Here is an 18389-nt window from a genome sequence, read left to right on the forward strand (position 1 = left end):
AAAGGAACAAAAGTGTTAATAGGGGAAGAGTTAATGTGGCAGCCTGAACAGACTGCAGGAAGCAACTTTTCATCCTCCAACTGACCCGGCGCCCTGGGCTGCGGCCCCTGGAGTCGGGGTTCCTGATTGGGCTCTGGTGTCGCATCACTGGCTGACATGAGTCAGGGTCAGGAACGCAGGTGATGCGGATTCGAGGCACATGAGGGCGATCTCTAGAGGGACTGACGTGGGCAGGGTAAGAAGGGGGGCGGGGGCGAGGTTTGTAACCAGGGAGCAAAAGAAGGTTGTCGAGGTTGATATCTCGGGTCTCCTTGAAGGAGTGGTATTTCTTGGGAGGAATGCGAGGTGAGTTGCTCTGCGCGCGACGCATCACCTAGAGAGGAAGGTGAGGGTTTAAAAGAAAGGAGGTGAAATACATGGATGACTCAACTCAAATTAAAAGCACAGGTAAATATCAAAGCATTTAAAAGTTTTAAATGTTCCCTTTTGGAATGAAACTTTTCACTTGATGAAAGAAGAATTAAACAGCATGTAGATTGTTGTTTCACCTGGAAAAAAATAATCACAAAATGGTAATTTCAAGGTTCATTATCAACTCTTCTGCAGGTACAGCTTAGATGTTACCTGGAGAATAAAAACACTCCACAAACACAACTTAAACCAACACTGCTAACCCCCAGAGAGCCTCGCTGGCCTCTGACACAGACTCATGTTTTGAATGGAAATATCTGTGTAACTGCAAGCCACTCAGTGGGTGTATTCTTGTTCTTGATCTCAGATGGTCAATGCCATCCAAAACACAGCAGCAGAGTTTAACAGACAACATGTTCTGGTGAGTGTTGAGACATTAATTTCAGCAGTATCAAAGTCTGCAGTCATTTCCAAGACATTTCCTGCAACATTATGTAGCTGCAGCACAACAAAATCCTGAATGTTCTACTCAGATACATAAAGTGGTGAGTTTCAACCGTGAGCAGGGAGAAAATCTCGGGATTTAAATGCACTTAAAGTGTGGTATGGAAACTTGCAAACTGAGTGAATTAATAATGCATTTTGCAGTGAAACAGAAAGCGTTATGTGTCCATGTGTCTGACTTTAACAATGAAAAATACCTGCATATTTAGAAAATGTATTTTTTTAATGAGATGTGCTTTAAGTGTTTTCATTTAGATCTTATTCCATTTAGAACAATTTAGTAATTGTTCTGACTTTTGTATTGATACTCTTTTTCAATAGGTACTGTTTATTGGCCAGATCCAATTCTTATCAGAATATGAGTCTGGTAACACTTAATTTGGATTTTATCATTCAACAGATACCAAGAAAAAAAAACTGTGCAACAACTGGATAGTACTTTTGCACACACACCCACAGCACCATGCATCCCTGAAGAATGAGACCAACAAATAACAAGAAATCTAAAAAAACACATGTAGTAAAGTGTAAAACAAAAAGTTGGTGTCTGTATCACAGGTTACCTCTTTGGCCCAGGCGGGCTTGTCGTTGCTGCTGGGCGCCTGGTCTTTGTAGTGGTACAGCTGCTTCTTGTCCTGGGGTGGTCGAGGTGGCTCCTGCTGCTGCTGCTGTAAAGATACCAGGTACGCTCGCTCCTGCTGCAGCTGTCTCTGCAGCCGCTCTGCCTGACGCTGCTCCTCAATCTGCTTCCTCTTGTACTCCTGAACATCAACACAGAGCAGAGAGACAACAGGTGAACAAAACTTTAAATGTGCAGATAAAAACAATATTAATGCGCTCTAGGAAAAATACTACAGCTGAAAGATTTTGAAAGATGAAAGTTTTTTTTTCTGGTATAGTTTCATGCAGAAATATGTAATCTATGTTAGGCTAAAACTATTTAAACCATCATTGGTGACTAAATTAGAGTGATTAAAAGCAGTGTGAACACCTTTTCAAGCATTTCTTAATTTATTTAAAAAATGTTCAGAGCTATATAATGTCAATGCAGGGTTTCCAGACAGGATGTAACATTAAGTTTTATTGTATTATTTTTATTTTTACCAAAATGTTTTCAGAGATTAATCCTCTTTTCATCCAGAGGGACAAAATTTGCCAAAAGCCATCAACTGACCGTCAACATGTTTCTCACACTGTCTCGTCAGTTAAGAGGTCTGGTATTTATCTGAACCGTGTGTGAAAGCCTGAAGCAGTCTGCGTGTGTTTGCGTGTGCTTGCGTGTGTGTCCAGTATTGTTTCTGCTGAGGTGCGGGACCATTTTGTCTTTATCCCCACTTGAAATTCAAGATAGAATATATGTCAGAATAAGAAAATAAATATATAAGGCAATATAAAGTGTTGGCACCCCTCAGAATGTTCTACATTCCTGCATATCTGGTCTATCAGTGATGACAAGCTGTCCTGGCCCAGATCCAGGAAAACTGACCCAATCAAGGGCATTACCACCTGCATGTTTCATGGAGGGATGAGCTCCTGATGCTGGAATGCAGTGTTGTTTAGTCTCCAAACTTGAACCTCTCATTTATTTATTAGCATCCATCCACAAAACACTTTCCCAATAGTCTTCTGGCTTGTCCATGTGATATTGTTAAATATCATTGCAGATGGGCAGAAATGTTCTTTTTGGAAAGCAGTGTCCTTACCACTCTGCCCAGTACACCATGGTTATTCAGTGTTCATGATGGCAGATTCATGAACATTAACATTAGCCAATGAGAGAGAGAGGCCTTTTGTTACCCTGGGTTCCTTTATGACCTCTCTGATTAATATGCCTCTTGCTTTTGGAGAGAACTTTGTTGGTCGACCACTTCTTTGGAGGGTAACAGTCTTAAATCTCCTCCATTTCATCACAAACTGTCTGACCTTGGATTTGTGGTTTATAAACTCTTTAGAGATGGTTCTGTAACCTCTCCAGCCTGATGAGCAACAACAACTATTTTTCTGAGCTCCTCAGAAAGCTCCTTTTTCCATGTCATCATACACTTCCACAAACATGCATTGTGAAGATCAGACTGAGGCAAATCCCAGAAATCCCAGATTTTTTGTAATCCTAAAGATGTACTTACTTTTGAACCTAACAGATATGTAATACTGGCTCATTTTCCGTAATAAACAAACCAAAAATGATAATATTTCACCAAACAGCCACAACATCAAAACCACCAACCAGTAAACTGAATAACATTGGTGATCTATGATGCAATGTTCTTCTGGGAAACCTGTGTGATGCCAATTATGTGAATGTTACTTTGATAGGTATCACTACCCGAACATTGTTGCAGAACAAACACACCCCTGTGACAATGGCAAGGGGGCAAGGAGGTGTCCTTGCATCCAGGTGTCATGATGTTTTCCAGATAAGTGGTGCAACTGACCATCCATGTAATATTAAAGAAAACACGATTCATCAGACCAGACCACCTTCTTCCATGTCAGGGGTCAGTACCTCACTAGTCTGCAGCTACTCAGCCCCATTCAAAATAAACTCTGATCCACTGTGTGTTCTGACTGATTTCTTTTAGAACCAGCATAAACTTTGAGTAGTTCAAGCTACAGTAGCTTGTCTGTTGGATCCAACCGCATGGGCCTTCTCTCCCCACGTCCGTCACAGAGGCTTGGTTGTCCATGACCCTGTCTGTGGTTCTTTTCCTTCCTTGGACCACTGTTGACAGGTACTGACCTCTGGAGACCAGGAACACCTCAAAAGATCGGCATTTCAAGAGATACTCTGACCCAGTCATCCAATCATCACAATCTGGTCCTTGTCAAAGTCACACAAATCCCTCCACTTGCCCATTTTTAATACTTCTAACATCAGCTTTGAGAACAAAATGTTCACCTGGTGTCTAATATATGTAATCTACTGACAGGACCCATGATAACCAGATAATCAGTATTCACTTCATCTGTCAGTGTTCATAATGTTATGGCTGATTGTGTATAAGGTGATAAAGGAATATATAAGGCAGTATAAGGAAATAGCCTACAGTATATAGACAAAAATGGTAAAAATATAGAAAAATATTGAATTATAAAGACTAGGATAAAGGTTACAATTAGATAATGATTATGGCAAAGGAAGTATGTGAATAGAAGGTCATTTTAAAGATAGAAACTGATGGATAAAACTGATGCCTCTCAAAAAGGATGACGCTGTCATTAAGAACAATGAAGGTGGATAAAATGTCATTTAAGAGCAAGCAGCCATCGACCGACACGCCTGCTGCTGTATGTGCCGCTTATTTGACGTTTGGTTTTTTTCTAGTGAAAAGAAAAAAAACAAGCAGCGCTGGTGTGTGCGTCTGTCTTGGCTCAGTATTGATTGGGTACTGACTGCCAGCACCTCACAATCTCTCTGGCTTATCAACAAGTGGATTGGCATGAAACAGGAGGTTGCCACATCCAGGTGACCAAGACATTACCATGGTTACCACAACCAGTGTTGTGCATGAATGCGTTTTTGTGAACTGTGAACTGAACGCATAATTTTTTCCAACTGCGAACGTAGACGTGAGTTTCGCTCAATCAGGAGGGAGATAAGAACGTTCACCTCAGTTCAGGAAAAGTTTTATGTCAGCTGTTAGCTGACGTGCAATTTACAGCATACACCATGGCTGGTGCAGCTGAAAGAGAAGTCGCCTCCAGCAACACAGAGGCAACTGATCCAGACAAACAGTTGAGTTATTTCCTAGTATATACAGTCAACGGTTATTCAAAAAAGCAGTACAGATCCTGGTGGAAAAAAATATGACGGAATGGGGATGGATGGGCTGGTCAGTCAGAGATTCTGTTCAACAAAAATGGCTTGAAGGTGCTTATTTAAAAGAAAAAAATTTAAATCAGAAAAAATGAAAACAAACTGTTTTAGAGTCTATGAACTTGGTTCAAAATTAAAAAATGTGAACTATGAACTTGAATTAGTTCACTTCTATCTGTGTGAACTGGACTTTGAACTAGTTCTTCTTTAGTGTGAACTTGCACAACACTGTCATGGAAACATTTTCATTGTTCATATATGGAAGTCATCCAGATTATAATGTTGACATTTTGACACAAGTCTGGAGTTTTTGATTTAAAGTAAATCCAAATCTGTCATCATAGCAATGACTCTTTAAGCCCATTGATAAGTTAGCTGGTACAAAGACATTTCAGGGGCAATTACTGACAAAAAGGTTTGTTATTCTTAGGTTAATAATGAAACTGTGTCGTTATAATAGAAGTTTCAGGTGATAATGTGCAGGCCACCGTAAATAAACATGGTTAAATAAACTATAAAATTAGCCGAGAGCTTAAGAAATTACTAATTCAAATTTAGTGACATACTGTGAGATGGTTTTGAGAGATGTGAAGTTTCATTTTCACTATACTTCTGTGGTTAACACTTGAAGCTGTCTTGCATGTCCACTGGGGAAAACCTCACATATCATCCACCAATATCAGTCAAAGTCTAACCATATTATTGGTAATCTCTGAAGTCTAACAGTGTGGAAACAGTAAAAACATTGTGGAGCTCAGAGTACAACAAAATGACCCCAAAAAGAGAGTAGGAACACACATCAAATGAGACGCATGTTCAGGAATTTACTGCTTCACTGCACACTGGGAGGACAGCCTCCCACGTTTAAAATGAATCACAAGATCATCTTTGCGGGTAATACTTCTCAATAAGGTGCACAAAAATATGAGAGATGAGTCCTTAGACTGGTGTCAAAGAACCACAAAAGCTGAATGATAATAGCCTGCACCATTTATTCGTCTGTGTTTGTGTGTTGTGTTACCAGCAGTAATGCCTGCTCCTGCAGAAGCTGCTGCTGCAGGATCTCCAGCTGCCTCTGCTCCTCCTCCAGCTGTCTACGGATATACTCCTAACCAATCAGTGTCCAGGCCAGCATCAGATGCAGCCGATCAGAGAGCCACCAGGCGGCAGAGAAGCAAATCAGAGCCCAGGCAACCAGTGACATCAGCAGAGCAGGAAATAAAAGAGGAGGGCAGACAAAAGTGGAGATTTATTGAAGAGGCGTGAAAGCAGGAATTTAGTCAGAAATAAATGAGGACAGACAAAATGAGATGAACGGCAGGGGGTCGCAATTAGTTGAAAAGAAAGACATTCTTATTATTGAGATGGTGACGTTAAAGATCAGATTGAAATCAGCAGTGCAAGAGGCAGAAATTTAAGGAAGTGTAACCATTTTTTTGTCTCCTTCCCTTGTTGTGTAATATTGGTTATGTAGTGTGAATGTATCAGACAACAACAGCAGTATTTGAGATTAGCCCTGCAACGACTCGTCGACATAATCGGTGACGTTTGAGAAAAGACTTGAGAGCAGATGTTAATCGCTAGCATGGCAGCCCTGCTTTCCAGTACATTCACAAGTCGTAAGCACAGATTGTTTCTGCACATATAAACATTTAAACCTAAACAACATATATTTCAAACAACGTTAAGCTAAATGAGTGGAATCAACTGACTGGGGTCTTTCTATGAGAAGTTTCCATGTTCTCCCTGTGTCAACTGTGTTCCCCCTCACATATACATGCATGTTAAATTAATGTGAGTATGAATGGTGACCCTCTACATGATAATACAGATGCATTCTCTATTACAATGAAAACAAGTCATTTAAGTTAAATCATACTCAGTGTATGCAAATTGATCATAGTAAATCTATCTTTTCTAATTAATAAAACTGAACTTTTGTTGAATAGTATCGTTTGGTAAATCTTCATTTATTGAAATTGTGTTCAAATGCGTATATTTTAGTAGTCAACCAAATGATTAACTACTCCACTCTTTCTACTAGAGTAATCGATAGAATTACACCACAAAATAAGTTGCTGCGAGAAATAAATGCTGTTTTGCACATAATTAAAATATCTTCCAAAAGTCACTGTTTCATGTATAAATTGAGGCAGTTGAAAACTCTCTGAACATTTTCTTTGGACTTCATTTTCTTTCTTTTGTGCTCTCGAGTATCCATGGTTTTCTGATGTTTATGTGATAAGTTATTAAGCATCAAGTAGGTAGACGTAGGCAACAGACGGACAATGAACACATCACTCTACCTCATCAGGTGTTTTCTTACCTGCTCTCGCTCTGCGTGCCTTCTCTCCTCCTCCCGGCGGAGCTGCTCCATCTCTTCATATCTCCTCCTCTGATCTCGCTCCTTCTGCTTCCTTAGCTCTCGCTCCCGATGCTGTTGCTGTAGGCGAAAACGGTTTTACACAACAATGTCTCAGCTGTGTGTGTGTGTGCGTGTGTGTTTCCCTGGCATTTGGATGGGCTGAGGTGCTAACAACACAGGTGTGGTGGATTTTCATGGGGCAGACTGAGATGTTTTTTTACAGGTTAAAACAGCAGCAAGTCTAAATCAGGGACACAGTCATTCTTATTTATCACTGTGCTTCCGGACTGCAGATGAAGTTTATATAGACAAACTCAACTAATATGCATCTATGTATTGTTTACTTGGGCGGCACAGTGGCGAGGTGGTTAGCACTGATGCCTCACAGCAAGAAGGTCACCGGTTTGAATCCATGGGCCGGCTGGCCTTTCTGTGTGGAGTTTGCATGTTCTCCCTGTGTCTGCGTGGGTTCTCTCAGGGTACTCCGGCTTCCTCCCACCATCCAAAGACATGCTCATTAGGTTCATTGGTGATTCTAAATTGGCCGTAGGTGTGCGTGTGAGTGTGAATGGTTGTCTGTCTCTGTGTGTGGCCCTGCGATGGACTGGCGACCTGTCCAGGGTGTACCCCTGCCTCTCGCCCGATGACAGCTGGGATAGGCTCCAGCAGACCCCCGCGACCCTTAACAGGACTAAACGGGTATAGAAAATGGATGGATGGATGGTATTGTTTACTTATTGAGTAACTGTATGTTTTAATGCATTTTATATCATTAAAAGACTTTACACTACCTCCTCCAACCGCCGCCTCTGTTCTTTCTGCTCCTCAATGCGTTTCTGCCTCTCGGCCAGTAGTTGTCGCTTGTGTTCCTCGTTCTGCTGCTGCTCCAGCTGCTGGCGCCGGATCAGCTCCGACCGCTCCTTATTGGCCAGTTGGAGACGCAGGAAGTCCCGTCTCAGAGTGGACTCACCGGGAATGTTGATTATGGAGCTGAAGGATTAAATCAGCAGTTTTCATGGTTATTGTTGTAATAAGTTGTAACTTAAAAATTTAAACTGAGTAGTGCTAGCAGTGTAAAGGGCAGTATCTGTACTAGTAATCCAGTGGCAATAGCACAGCAGTCACAATAAGTAATGGAAACAGAGGAAGTAACCACAGTAGCAGCTAAAGTCGTACTACCAAGGTAGCAATACCAGTAGCAGCAGCAGTAGTAGTAGCAGGAGAAGCAATAAAATCCTAGTTTTGCTCAGTAAATATGGAAATGTAGTGGTGCAAGGACTGTAGTATCATTAGGAGTACTACAAAAATGCTCTGGCAGTACCACTAGCAGCAAAAATAGGAGGAAAGTAGCATTGGTAGCACTGCACCAGCAGAAGCATTAGAATCACTAGTCACAGCAGTACTGTAGCAGTAGTAGTAACAGTAAGTACTATCAATAGTAGTAATCCTACCTGGGCTCTCCGATGTCCCTCTCTTCATCCTCTTCCTCACTCCCACTGTACTCATATTCTGTTTCATCTGAAGGAAAGCAAACACAGATTTCAGGTCAGGTCAGTGTTTACATGTGTTGAAACAGCTGAGCCTTCAGGCATCTGTCTGCAACCGTTTGCAGCTGTGAGATAAACCAGAGATGGGTGCATCCTCACCCCTTTCCCCCCTCCTCTTCTTGGTGCGGTCAATGTGGTCCTTCAGCTGGATGCGGACCTGCCGCTCGTTGGGAAGGTCTCTGATGAAAGGGTGCTTGAGGAGCTGCTCAGTGCTCGGCCTCTGGCTGTGACTCTTCACCAGACAGCTCTCTATGAACGACTGAAACTTCTTTGACCTGGCAACACAAGTGGTGGTGGAAGATATCCTTTGCTTTGAGTACTACTAGCACATGTTAAGTTTTCAGAAATTTAAGTTAAAAGTTAAAGTACATTAGTATCACAACCAATATCTACTTATTATGCAAAATGAAAGCGCTCATTGTTAAGAATGGCTCATTTTGAAAATAGGTTTAATTTAGGAGCTCCCAATTTCCCATAGATGAGTTTTTTATACTGTATAAACAACCATTGGTTGTTGCTGCAGGTTATGCTCGTTATTGTTGACATTTATCCACTTGTGTTTCAGTGTGACAATATGTGACTCACCACTTTTTAGACTTAAGTCTCGGGGCAGGATTTCTGGGAATGAGGAAGAGGGCTCTCATTGGATGCATGTCACACAAAGCTGTGGAAAGGAAAGGAAAGGACAGGACAGGAAAGGACAGGAAAGGAAAGGACAGGAAAGGAAAGGAAAGGAAAGGAAAGGAAAGGAAAAGAAAAGAAAGAAAGAAAGAAGTAATGGGGCAGCAGACAAGTGGCGGAAGGAAGGAGGAAGAGGTAGAAAAGAAATAAATTTCTTACATGTTTAACTTAGACAAACTGTGTCAGCTGATAACTGTGTAATCACACTTACGTGGGGCTCCCTCTGCCATCTCTATGGCTGTGATACCAAGCGACCACAGATCACTCTACAGAGAGAGAAACAGAAAATGTTCACATGCTCAGAACGTGTTACCAACTCAACACTTCTTGCTTTTAGAGGAATGGACCACTGGTCAGCGTACTTGTTAAGAGATAAAAACACAGACAGAAAAATTGTCCATCTGCCACTCCTATTATAAATGTTTGGCTTCTTACCAACAGTGTATTAATATTATTAGTATGCGTTTCTGGTTTTAGCTGCATGTTTTAGCCAACAAGCTTCCATGTTCATGGTGGAAGATGAATTGAGGTTTTCTTGACAGGTAAAGCCCTAGAGGGATGGAGTTAATGGTGTAGGCACTCATCCTCCTCCAGCTCGCCACGGGGTTGATCCTGTCCCCATTACTGCACATCCTTCATCCAGTAATAAGTTCAGATTCATGGTTTTCAGTCGTCGTTTCTGTGAGGACATTTCTCATTTTCGTTTGTGCAGTTGTATAGAAATAATCAAAGATTACATGTCTCCAAAAAATAACAAATATAATTCCGAGCTGCTTTGTTAAAGGTCAGCTTGTGCTATTTGTTCACAGCTACAAGCAGTTTGACAGGAATTGATGAGAAACTGAACCATGGGAGCTCTACACTGGTAATTTAGGAAAACACAGAAAGAACTGCATTTAAAATGCATTTTTAAGTGCAGTTTTCTTTGCATGATGTGTCACACGTGAATTGTTAGACTGACTCTGCTATGTACATAGCACATTGTCAATTCAAACATATTCTAAATGATATCCTTCAAGTATTGTTTCAATTATCAGAAATGTCATACTATGTGGAAAAGCTGAATTGTCCAGGGTTCAGCTTAAATACTCTAATATCAGGAAAAGGTTTGCAGTACTAGTACTAGACCCAGATTGGCTGACGCCCAAGATTTCCTGCTCAGGAGGCTCGACCAGTTCAAATACTCCACATCTCAACAGCCAGAAAAGATCGTGATTTTGACTGTGATGAGCTACCTGAACTGTTCTTTGTGTGACATTTCACAAAATCTGTGGTTGTTGAGTGTGTTCGTCACAGATGATGGTGTTGCTGTGAGTGTATAGTTTAAATAATACTAAGAAGCAGTAAGAAGAAGCGGCCATTTCCTTTCAAACCCGTTTTCTCCTGTTTTTTGTTAGATTTACAAAAAATTTTCTTTTTGTTTGTTTTATTTGCATTTAGGATTTAGTTAGATGTTTTAAGAACCAGATAGCTGGGTTTTTGTTTGTTGTTTTGGCCTTAGCTCACCCTGAAGGCGAGCTTCATTTTTTTTTGTATATAGCACTGTATAGGTCACTTGTCACTGTTTGTATGTGTCATGGTGTTATTAAAAAGGGTCACTTTTGCTGCATTACGTTCCTTGTCCATTTTGTTATGTTACTTCCTTGAACCCCTGGACCAGGGCATAATATCCCTCCAGAAGTGTCTGAAGGCAACAACATTTATGGATTAAACATTACCTAAGTGACTGGGTGTGACATGTGCCCCTACAGTGGCTAAAACTCTCAGCATCATGCATCCAGTTTGGATTACATGAAGTGACAGAAGAAACTGAAACAGAATCCACAGAAGAACTGTGCAACTTCTACAAGATTTCGAAACCTGTCCAAATTCAAACAGAAGACTTGTGGTAAATTATCCAATATGAACCAAAAGTGAAAAGTCCAGGCTAAATCAAACTAGACCAGAATTAAGTCAGATCAAACCCAAAGCAATTCTAAAATCAGTCAAAAACTAGCCATAAATCCAATATGAAACTAGTATACAATCTCACAAAAACATTCTGACACAACACTAAAAACAGTCCAAAACATTGTGAGTCAATATCGTGAATCAAGTCTGGGATTACGCCTGGGATTAAGACACAAAAGTAACTGTGACAGCCTAAATCCACAGAGGAATTTTGACAAGTAATCCTATTTGCACTAAAACACCAAACTGAATCCATAACCAGTTCAAAGCAAAGTCTGACACCAGTCTAAAATTAGCCCAAAACCAAATCTGAAACTGATCTAAAATCTGTCAAACACAAAACTGGTGAAATGTACAGAGCAGAACCGGCGCCGATTTCGAAAAGGCACAAAAAGTTGATTTGGTTAAGGGTAACACATGATACATATCTTTGAAACGTTCTCACGTTACTTTAAGTGAAACTTTAGCTCAGTTCTGTAAAGTGCTGAAGGCGGTGATGCAGATTGCCTACCTTGAAGTCGTATGTGGCATCAGGATTCTCGTCACAGGCGATGACCTCTGGGGCCATCCAGTATGGAGTACCAATGAACGTGTTCCTCCGTCCAACTGTACGGTCAAGCTGAGCACTCACACCAAAGTCCACTATACAGACATACAAAATGCAAAGAATATTAATGTTTATAGTGTAATGCTATTAATCTGAGTGACAAATCTGAACATTTGATCATGGACAAATTGGTCATGTGGCTTTTTAACTGATTGATGATGTAACTGTGTGAGTGTGGATGCCTTCTCACCTAATTTAACCTCAGCATTCTCTGTCAGCAGCACATTCTGGCCTTTGATATCTCTATGAATGACCTTGTGTTGGTGGAGATGGGTCAGACCCTGGAGAAAGACAGAAAACAAGTCATGAAGGCCAAATCATACAATACTCCTCTGGCAACCTATTGGTGTTTTATTGTCTAATATCTACTCTTTTGGAACGACAGACGGCTGCTATCCAGATGAAACTGAACTGGTGTTTTAGTTTTGGTTCTCACCCTCAGGATCTCTCTGCAGACGTAAGCGATCCACTCTTCCTTCAGAGAGTTCCCTTTGGTGTTTTTGATCAGATCTGTCACCGAGCCGGCACCACAGAACTCCATCACCAGCTAGCATGCACACACAAACCATACTGTACATATTAACAGGCACTGTTTATGCACTGTTTTGGAAAATAACAACATTATATCTCTTATCTAATCTATGGATCTAATCTGTCAGAGAAATGTTTTCTTTATGAATCAGTCGCTGAAAATGTGCCCTTCCATTCAGGCATTATCGGTTTTGAAATACAAAAATAGATATAATCTTTGTTACTCAGATAGTTTAAAAAAGAAAATCTGATCTGTATACTCAAAAACACTCATACCCATAGCTGGTCATCCATTCCTGGAGGGTTTTTCTTGATGAAGGCTCCATAATAAGTTGCAATATTCCTATGGTGGCTGTACTTCTTCAACATGTTGATCTCGGCTTTAATCTCCTCTTCCTCATCCTGTAACACAGACAGGCGCAGCAAATTGCTATTACACAAATTCTGAGTGTTACAAAGAAACGGAATAAAAAGGATGTACGTGACTTACTCCTGTGACATCCATGACCTTGATGGCAGCAAGTTGGCCTGTTTTGACATGGCGACCCTGAAAAACAAAGAGAAAGGAACGTTCAAACAAACGAGTCACTGATTTGGATCATTAATACACTTTGTCACAATCACTTAATCTGTATGTCATAACGCACATCTGAACATCAAAGGAAGACATTGTTTTGACAAAAAATTCTAATTTGTTTATTTATTTGAGAACCATTGGAACCCAGCTTCCATTAAAGGATGTAGGAATGTCCCAATACAGATACTAGTACTGGCATTAGGTTGGATGCTGCACTTATTTATCCTACTTGTGAAACACCTCTGTTACAAAAAAAAAAAAAAAAACATACCAATGTTCAACACTGTGCTTCTGGGGCCACAATATGAAGATCTTAATGGAATATTAGTGTTTATCCATACCAAGTGCACAACTTTTGACTTGCGCACTTAGTAGTTCGGACTTGACAACTTTGATTCTAAAGTATGGTCTCTGGAGGATGCGAGGACGAAGTACTGTTCTGGAAATGGAACAGCAGTGTACTTGAAATGGATTCTGGGATACCAAGCTGTACCAAGCCCCCACAAGTTACCTCCCAACGCATCATTAAAAAAAGAAGTAAAAATAAAAAAAATAAAAGAGGTAAAAATAAATAAGGTATGACTGATGACATTTCTCAAGAACACAAGTGCAGACAAGATAGCTTGCAGATAAACTCCCAGTGACTTCTGGCTCAGCAAATTGGCAATTCCTTTGCCATCGTCAATTTCACGCTTGCTCGAGGGGTTTTCAGGACGGGTTTCAGACCGGGTTTTGTAAAGAGACAATTTGTATTGTTATTGACACTATATAAATAAAACTAAATTGAACTGAATTGAATTTAGTGGGACAGCTGGGATAGGCTCCAGCAGACCCCTGCGACCCTTAACAGGAATAAGTGGGTACAGAAGATGAATGAATGAATGAATGAATGAATTTAGTGGCAGTCTGACAAGAAATAGCCAAATGGAAATAGAACTAAGCTGGATTCCGCACCCCTGTTTGAGGGAGAGTAGATCGGTTTCCATGGACTGTACACAGATATTTATTTTTTTACCATGGAAATATCGCAGATGGTCTTAATAAAAGACACACATTTTTTGTTATACACTGCATGCACACTTATTAGGCAAGTGAGTATTTTGGCCATATCGTCATTTTTATGTATACTTTCCAACTCTGAACTTCCAACTCCTAGGTGATGTGCATTTGCATTTGGGTGTGTAATAAGGAGATCAACACCCTATACCAGGTGTGCACAATTATTAGGCAGCTTCTTTTCCTCAGGCAAACTGGGCCAGAAAAGAGATCTAACAGACTCTGAAAAGTTAAAAACTAGCCAGTAAAGGCCTTAAAGATGAAAGAATAATGACATGGCCCCCTTCTTCACCTGACCTAAACCCTATTGAGAACTTGTGAGCCCTTCTTAAACGTGAGATGTACAGTGAAGGAAAACAGTACATCTCTCTGAACAGTGTCTGGGAGGCTGTGGTTGCTACTGAACAAAAAGTTGATGGTCAAGTGATCAAGAAACTGACAGACTCTTGAGTTGGAAGACTTTTGAGAGTTATTGAAAAGAAGGTTGGCTAAATTGGTCACTGATTTATTTTTTGAAATGTCAGAAATGTTTATTTGTAAAGTTTGAGTTGTTTGTTCATTATTCTGACTTCAAAAGATAAAAGTAAAGAAGTGAGACAGGAATATTTGTGTTTTTCTTTGACTTGCGTAATAATAGTTGCACACTAATAGTTACCTAATAATTGTGCACACACAGATATTCTCGTACAAAAGTCAAAACCTCACTTTCACTTCCTTAAATATTCAGGTTTGAGGTTTATTAACATTTTGGATTGATCGAGAGCACTGTTGGTGTTAAATAATAAAACTAATCCTCAAAAGTGCAACTTGCCTAATAATGTATGTGTTCTTATCTATTCTTGTGTTCTTGTGAAACGTTATTAGTCACTACCCAAGTACTGTTCCAATTCAAGGTACCTGTTTCACCAATGATGTATTGACAGGTAATTTGTGTGGACTTGGTACAGCCAGGCATCCCAGAATGTTCCAATTCCATAATGACAGTGCTAAATCCTCACATCCTCCAGACTCTTCAGAGTCAAGCCCCTCTTAATAATATGATTTCTTTGCTTACTGGAAAAGGTGACTTTTTCTTTTCGAATTCAAAAGAAAAATGTTTTGATCATCTGAACTTTAGTAAGGACCACTTAAGAAATTTACTGTACAGCGGTGGAACTGTGGAGAACAGAACTGCGTTACTGACAAACTGATTTCCTTGCCACCCTCTGCTGAACACAAGGGATCACAAGTTTAATTCGCACACCACATCTGTCTGTCTCCGGCTTCACATCAATTGCACTGCTTGTTTCCATATGAACCTATCTTTACGTTTAAAATCAAGTTGAACGCTTGTCCATTCTTCTTAGTTTTACCCCAAATGTTATTGTATTGTTGTTTTATTTATTCATTGCATTTAATTCATCCTCTTTTTAGCATTCCTCAGGATCCTTAGGAGACTGTTTTCTGTTGTAATAACCTGCTTCCAGGTCTGTGAATCACGACCCACATCTTCTGTACTCCCTGCTGGAAAAACAGCTGAACCAAGAGCTCTGTGGGCAGGATTAAGAATGGAGATAACATCCTCTCGGTTCAGCAATGAAAACATGGACAATAACTATGCAGGTTGTCCACTTGGAGAAATAGCAACCCCATGTTCAGGGTACATAACACTTTTTCGTTTAAATAGATGGTCACTGTATCACAATGGGTGATTATAAAGTCATACATTACAGTAACTTGGCCGAGACTACTTGCTATGATAACAATCACAGCTTGCTGTCTTTCAAGACTTCAGAAAACAAGAATGCAAACAAACATTGTTGTCTAAAATATTGCATGTGTGTTGCTAGAAAGAAAATGGTTCATGAGTTGTCCATCCTTTTGCCTGTCGTGGCTTTGCGAGTTCACATCTTTTCACAAGATATGGGTATTGGACATGGTTTTAACTGCACAGAACACCAAATTTGGGAATAAATTATACTAAAGCCACAAAAATAAACTCCAGTAGGCTGACAGAAGAACAGTCTTCTTTTTTTCTCTAATATGAGTTGGAGATAGTCCCTCTCTATCTCCACTTGTTCATGGTGTTCAGAGGTAGCCACATGATGTTTGGGCCTTTTGTTATACTGATAAAAAACAGTAGATGTTCATCTGTGATGATGCTGGCCATCAACGGCCAAGCATCATTTAATTCATCCCATTTAATAGCATGCAAGGCATCAGTTGGTTGTACTTTCTCTGGGGGCCTAGGGCCACCACTTTTCCAGACCACATATCTGGGACCGGAGGACATTTTGAGTCTGATTGGCTTTTCTGATTGGCTGTTATAGAGATATTAACCACATCAAATCTGACTACCATCGCCAAAATATACAAAAATAAAATTTTCTCCATGTGCTCTAGTTAATTTCCTAACAAGCACATTAGGTCAATTGGTGATTACGTCTGACTGGTATCGGCTCTTTTCCCTCAATAATACAAAGTGTTAAGTTATTATTTATTTACGGATTTCTGCCCTGACGTATTTTCAATCTACAACTGTACTTAAAGCTGGCCACTTTCGATAGGACTGCCCAGGGTGGATATTAATGCAAAATCTGAACGAGGCCCAGGGCAGCTGGGGAAATTCAAGACAAAATTATTTCCTGCATCCCTGCAGTAGAACTAAAATCACACACAGAGTCTATTTCCTCCTCCAAACTCTGGAGTCAGTATCACAGCAGCTGTTAAAGCGAGAAAGTGAAAATCCATGCACCTCACCACACACACAAATGCACCATTTCCTCATGGTAGCCTAGCAACAGTCCTGGCAGTGAGTGCAAACGAATGAGGGGTTAGACAAGTGAAAGTGATGGCAATGTGTCTATGTGTGTGTGTGTGGATGTGTGCGTGTTGGGAGGCCATGATATTTCACACACTGGGTCACTTGCACATGTGATGCTCAGATTCACACATACACACACTCTGTCTCGGTTACTCAGCGTTGCATCAGACACCGAATGTATCTGACAGTCCGAAATCACCTCAGAGTACAGAAAGTCTCTTGTTCTTGTTTTCACATCTCAATGTCTGTCTCCCTTTTTGTGCCTCTCATCTTTTGTTTCCTGTTTTGTATCACGGACTCCTTCATTTTCTTCCAGTGTTGTCAGATAATTAAGTTCGATAAGTAAATATAACTGTAAATGTAACACAAACAATAACGATAAATGTAAATCATTTTAGTTTTGAAATGTAACGAGTGAAATGATTTGTCAACATGCTGATCTTTGTTGTATACTAACAATGTCATCATCAGCCGATAATGATCCATTACGGCTTGTACAGAAAGTGGTTTTGAATGTACTCTTGAAATACAATAGTCGCTTTATAGAATGTGGCATCACTGACCCTTACTGTTTCTCTCTTCACTGGCAGAAGAGGATTAAGTGGAAGACAGTTTGGAGACAAAACTGACTGCTGAGTCAATCTAACACTTGATTTCTGCTCACTCAAATAACATGTCACAACGCACTCCGCATTTTTAGCTTTGCATCAGTCATCCAAGGCATGGTATATAAAAGCAAGCTTAAACAACCGGAAACAAGGGCAAGTGGACCTGTAGGGTTTCTTGAAGATTTTTTTATCCAAGTAGCTTCAGTTCTAAAAGACTGTTAAGGAGAAGGGGTTTAAATATGAAAATTTTTGGGAGTTGCTCATCAGAAACTTGCATGAGTGGTGTCTGTGACCATATTTACCTGTAGATGGAGGAAACTGTTCTGATGATCTTGATATGAAGAAAACGGACAGATCAAAACAGTTTCCTCTTTTAGAACTGAAGAAGCTACTTGGATGGTAAATGGTAAATGGCCTTGCTTTTATATAGCGCTTTTCTACCTATTGGTACTCAAAGCGCTTTACAGTCACAGACACATCTACCCATTCGCTCACACAAGCACACACCAGTGCCACGCACTGGGAGCAACTGGGGGTTCAGTGTCTTGCTCAAGGACACTTGCTCGGCATGTGGCACATTCCGGGGATCGAACCGCTAACCCTCTGGTTCGTGGACAACCCGCTCTACCTACTGAGCCACAGCCGCCCAAAACCTCTTCAAGAAAAACTGCAAGTCCAGTTGCCCTGGTTTCAGCAGTTTGTTTTTTTTAGATATATATACACAATTACTGTTCAAACTCTGCTGCTCCCTCCTGTTATTGAAAAGGGCAAATAAACAGACAGAATGAATACTTTTCTTGCTATCCTCAATTAATTACATGCCTAGCAGTTGGAGAACAAATTGCATTTTAATTACCTTGATACTAGACTTGCGGCAGAGTTAAAAATGTTTTGAACAGCAACAGCTTGAGTAAACTTGTTTTGCTGCAGCA

The 18389-nt window shown here is 40.4% G+C and overlaps 1 protein-coding gene across 6 annotated transcripts in view; it reads right to left on the reverse strand.

The window, feature by feature from the left end:
- Positions 1-18389, reverse strand: part of tnikb (TRAF2 and NCK interacting kinase b) — a 60730-nt gene that overhangs the window by 27331 nt on the left and 15010 nt on the right. For 4 of the 6 annotated variants that reach the window (XM_084565625.1, XM_084565626.1, XM_084565624.1 and 1 more), the window contains exons 3-15: positions 12904-12960; positions 12690-12815; positions 12319-12429; positions 12073-12163; positions 11787-11917; positions 9537-9591; positions 9230-9308; positions 8744-8919; positions 8549-8615; positions 7889-8087; positions 7059-7175; positions 1479-1676; positions 86-373 (exon numbers count right to left, since the gene is read on the reverse strand). In XM_084565625.1, the coding sequence (XP_084421751.1) occupies positions 86-373; positions 1479-1676; positions 7059-7175; positions 7889-8087; positions 8549-8615; positions 8744-8919; positions 9230-9308; positions 9537-9591; positions 11787-11917; positions 12073-12163; positions 12319-12429; positions 12690-12815; positions 12904-12960 (1695 nt within the window). Of the gene's footprint in view, positions 1-85; positions 374-1478; positions 1677-5753; positions 5841-7058; positions 7176-7888; positions 8088-8548; positions 8616-8743; positions 8920-9229; positions 9309-9536; positions 9592-11786; positions 11918-12072; positions 12164-12318; positions 12430-12689; positions 12816-12903; positions 12961-18389 lie in introns of all 6 variants that reach the window. The other 2 variants (XM_084565628.1, XM_084565627.1) reach the window with 2 other exon arrangements.

This window comes from Chelon labrosus (assembly GCF_963514085.1).
Source record: "Chelon labrosus genome assembly, chromosome: 18".
NCBI lineage: Eukaryota > Metazoa > Chordata > Actinopteri > Mugiliformes > Mugilidae > Chelon > Chelon labrosus.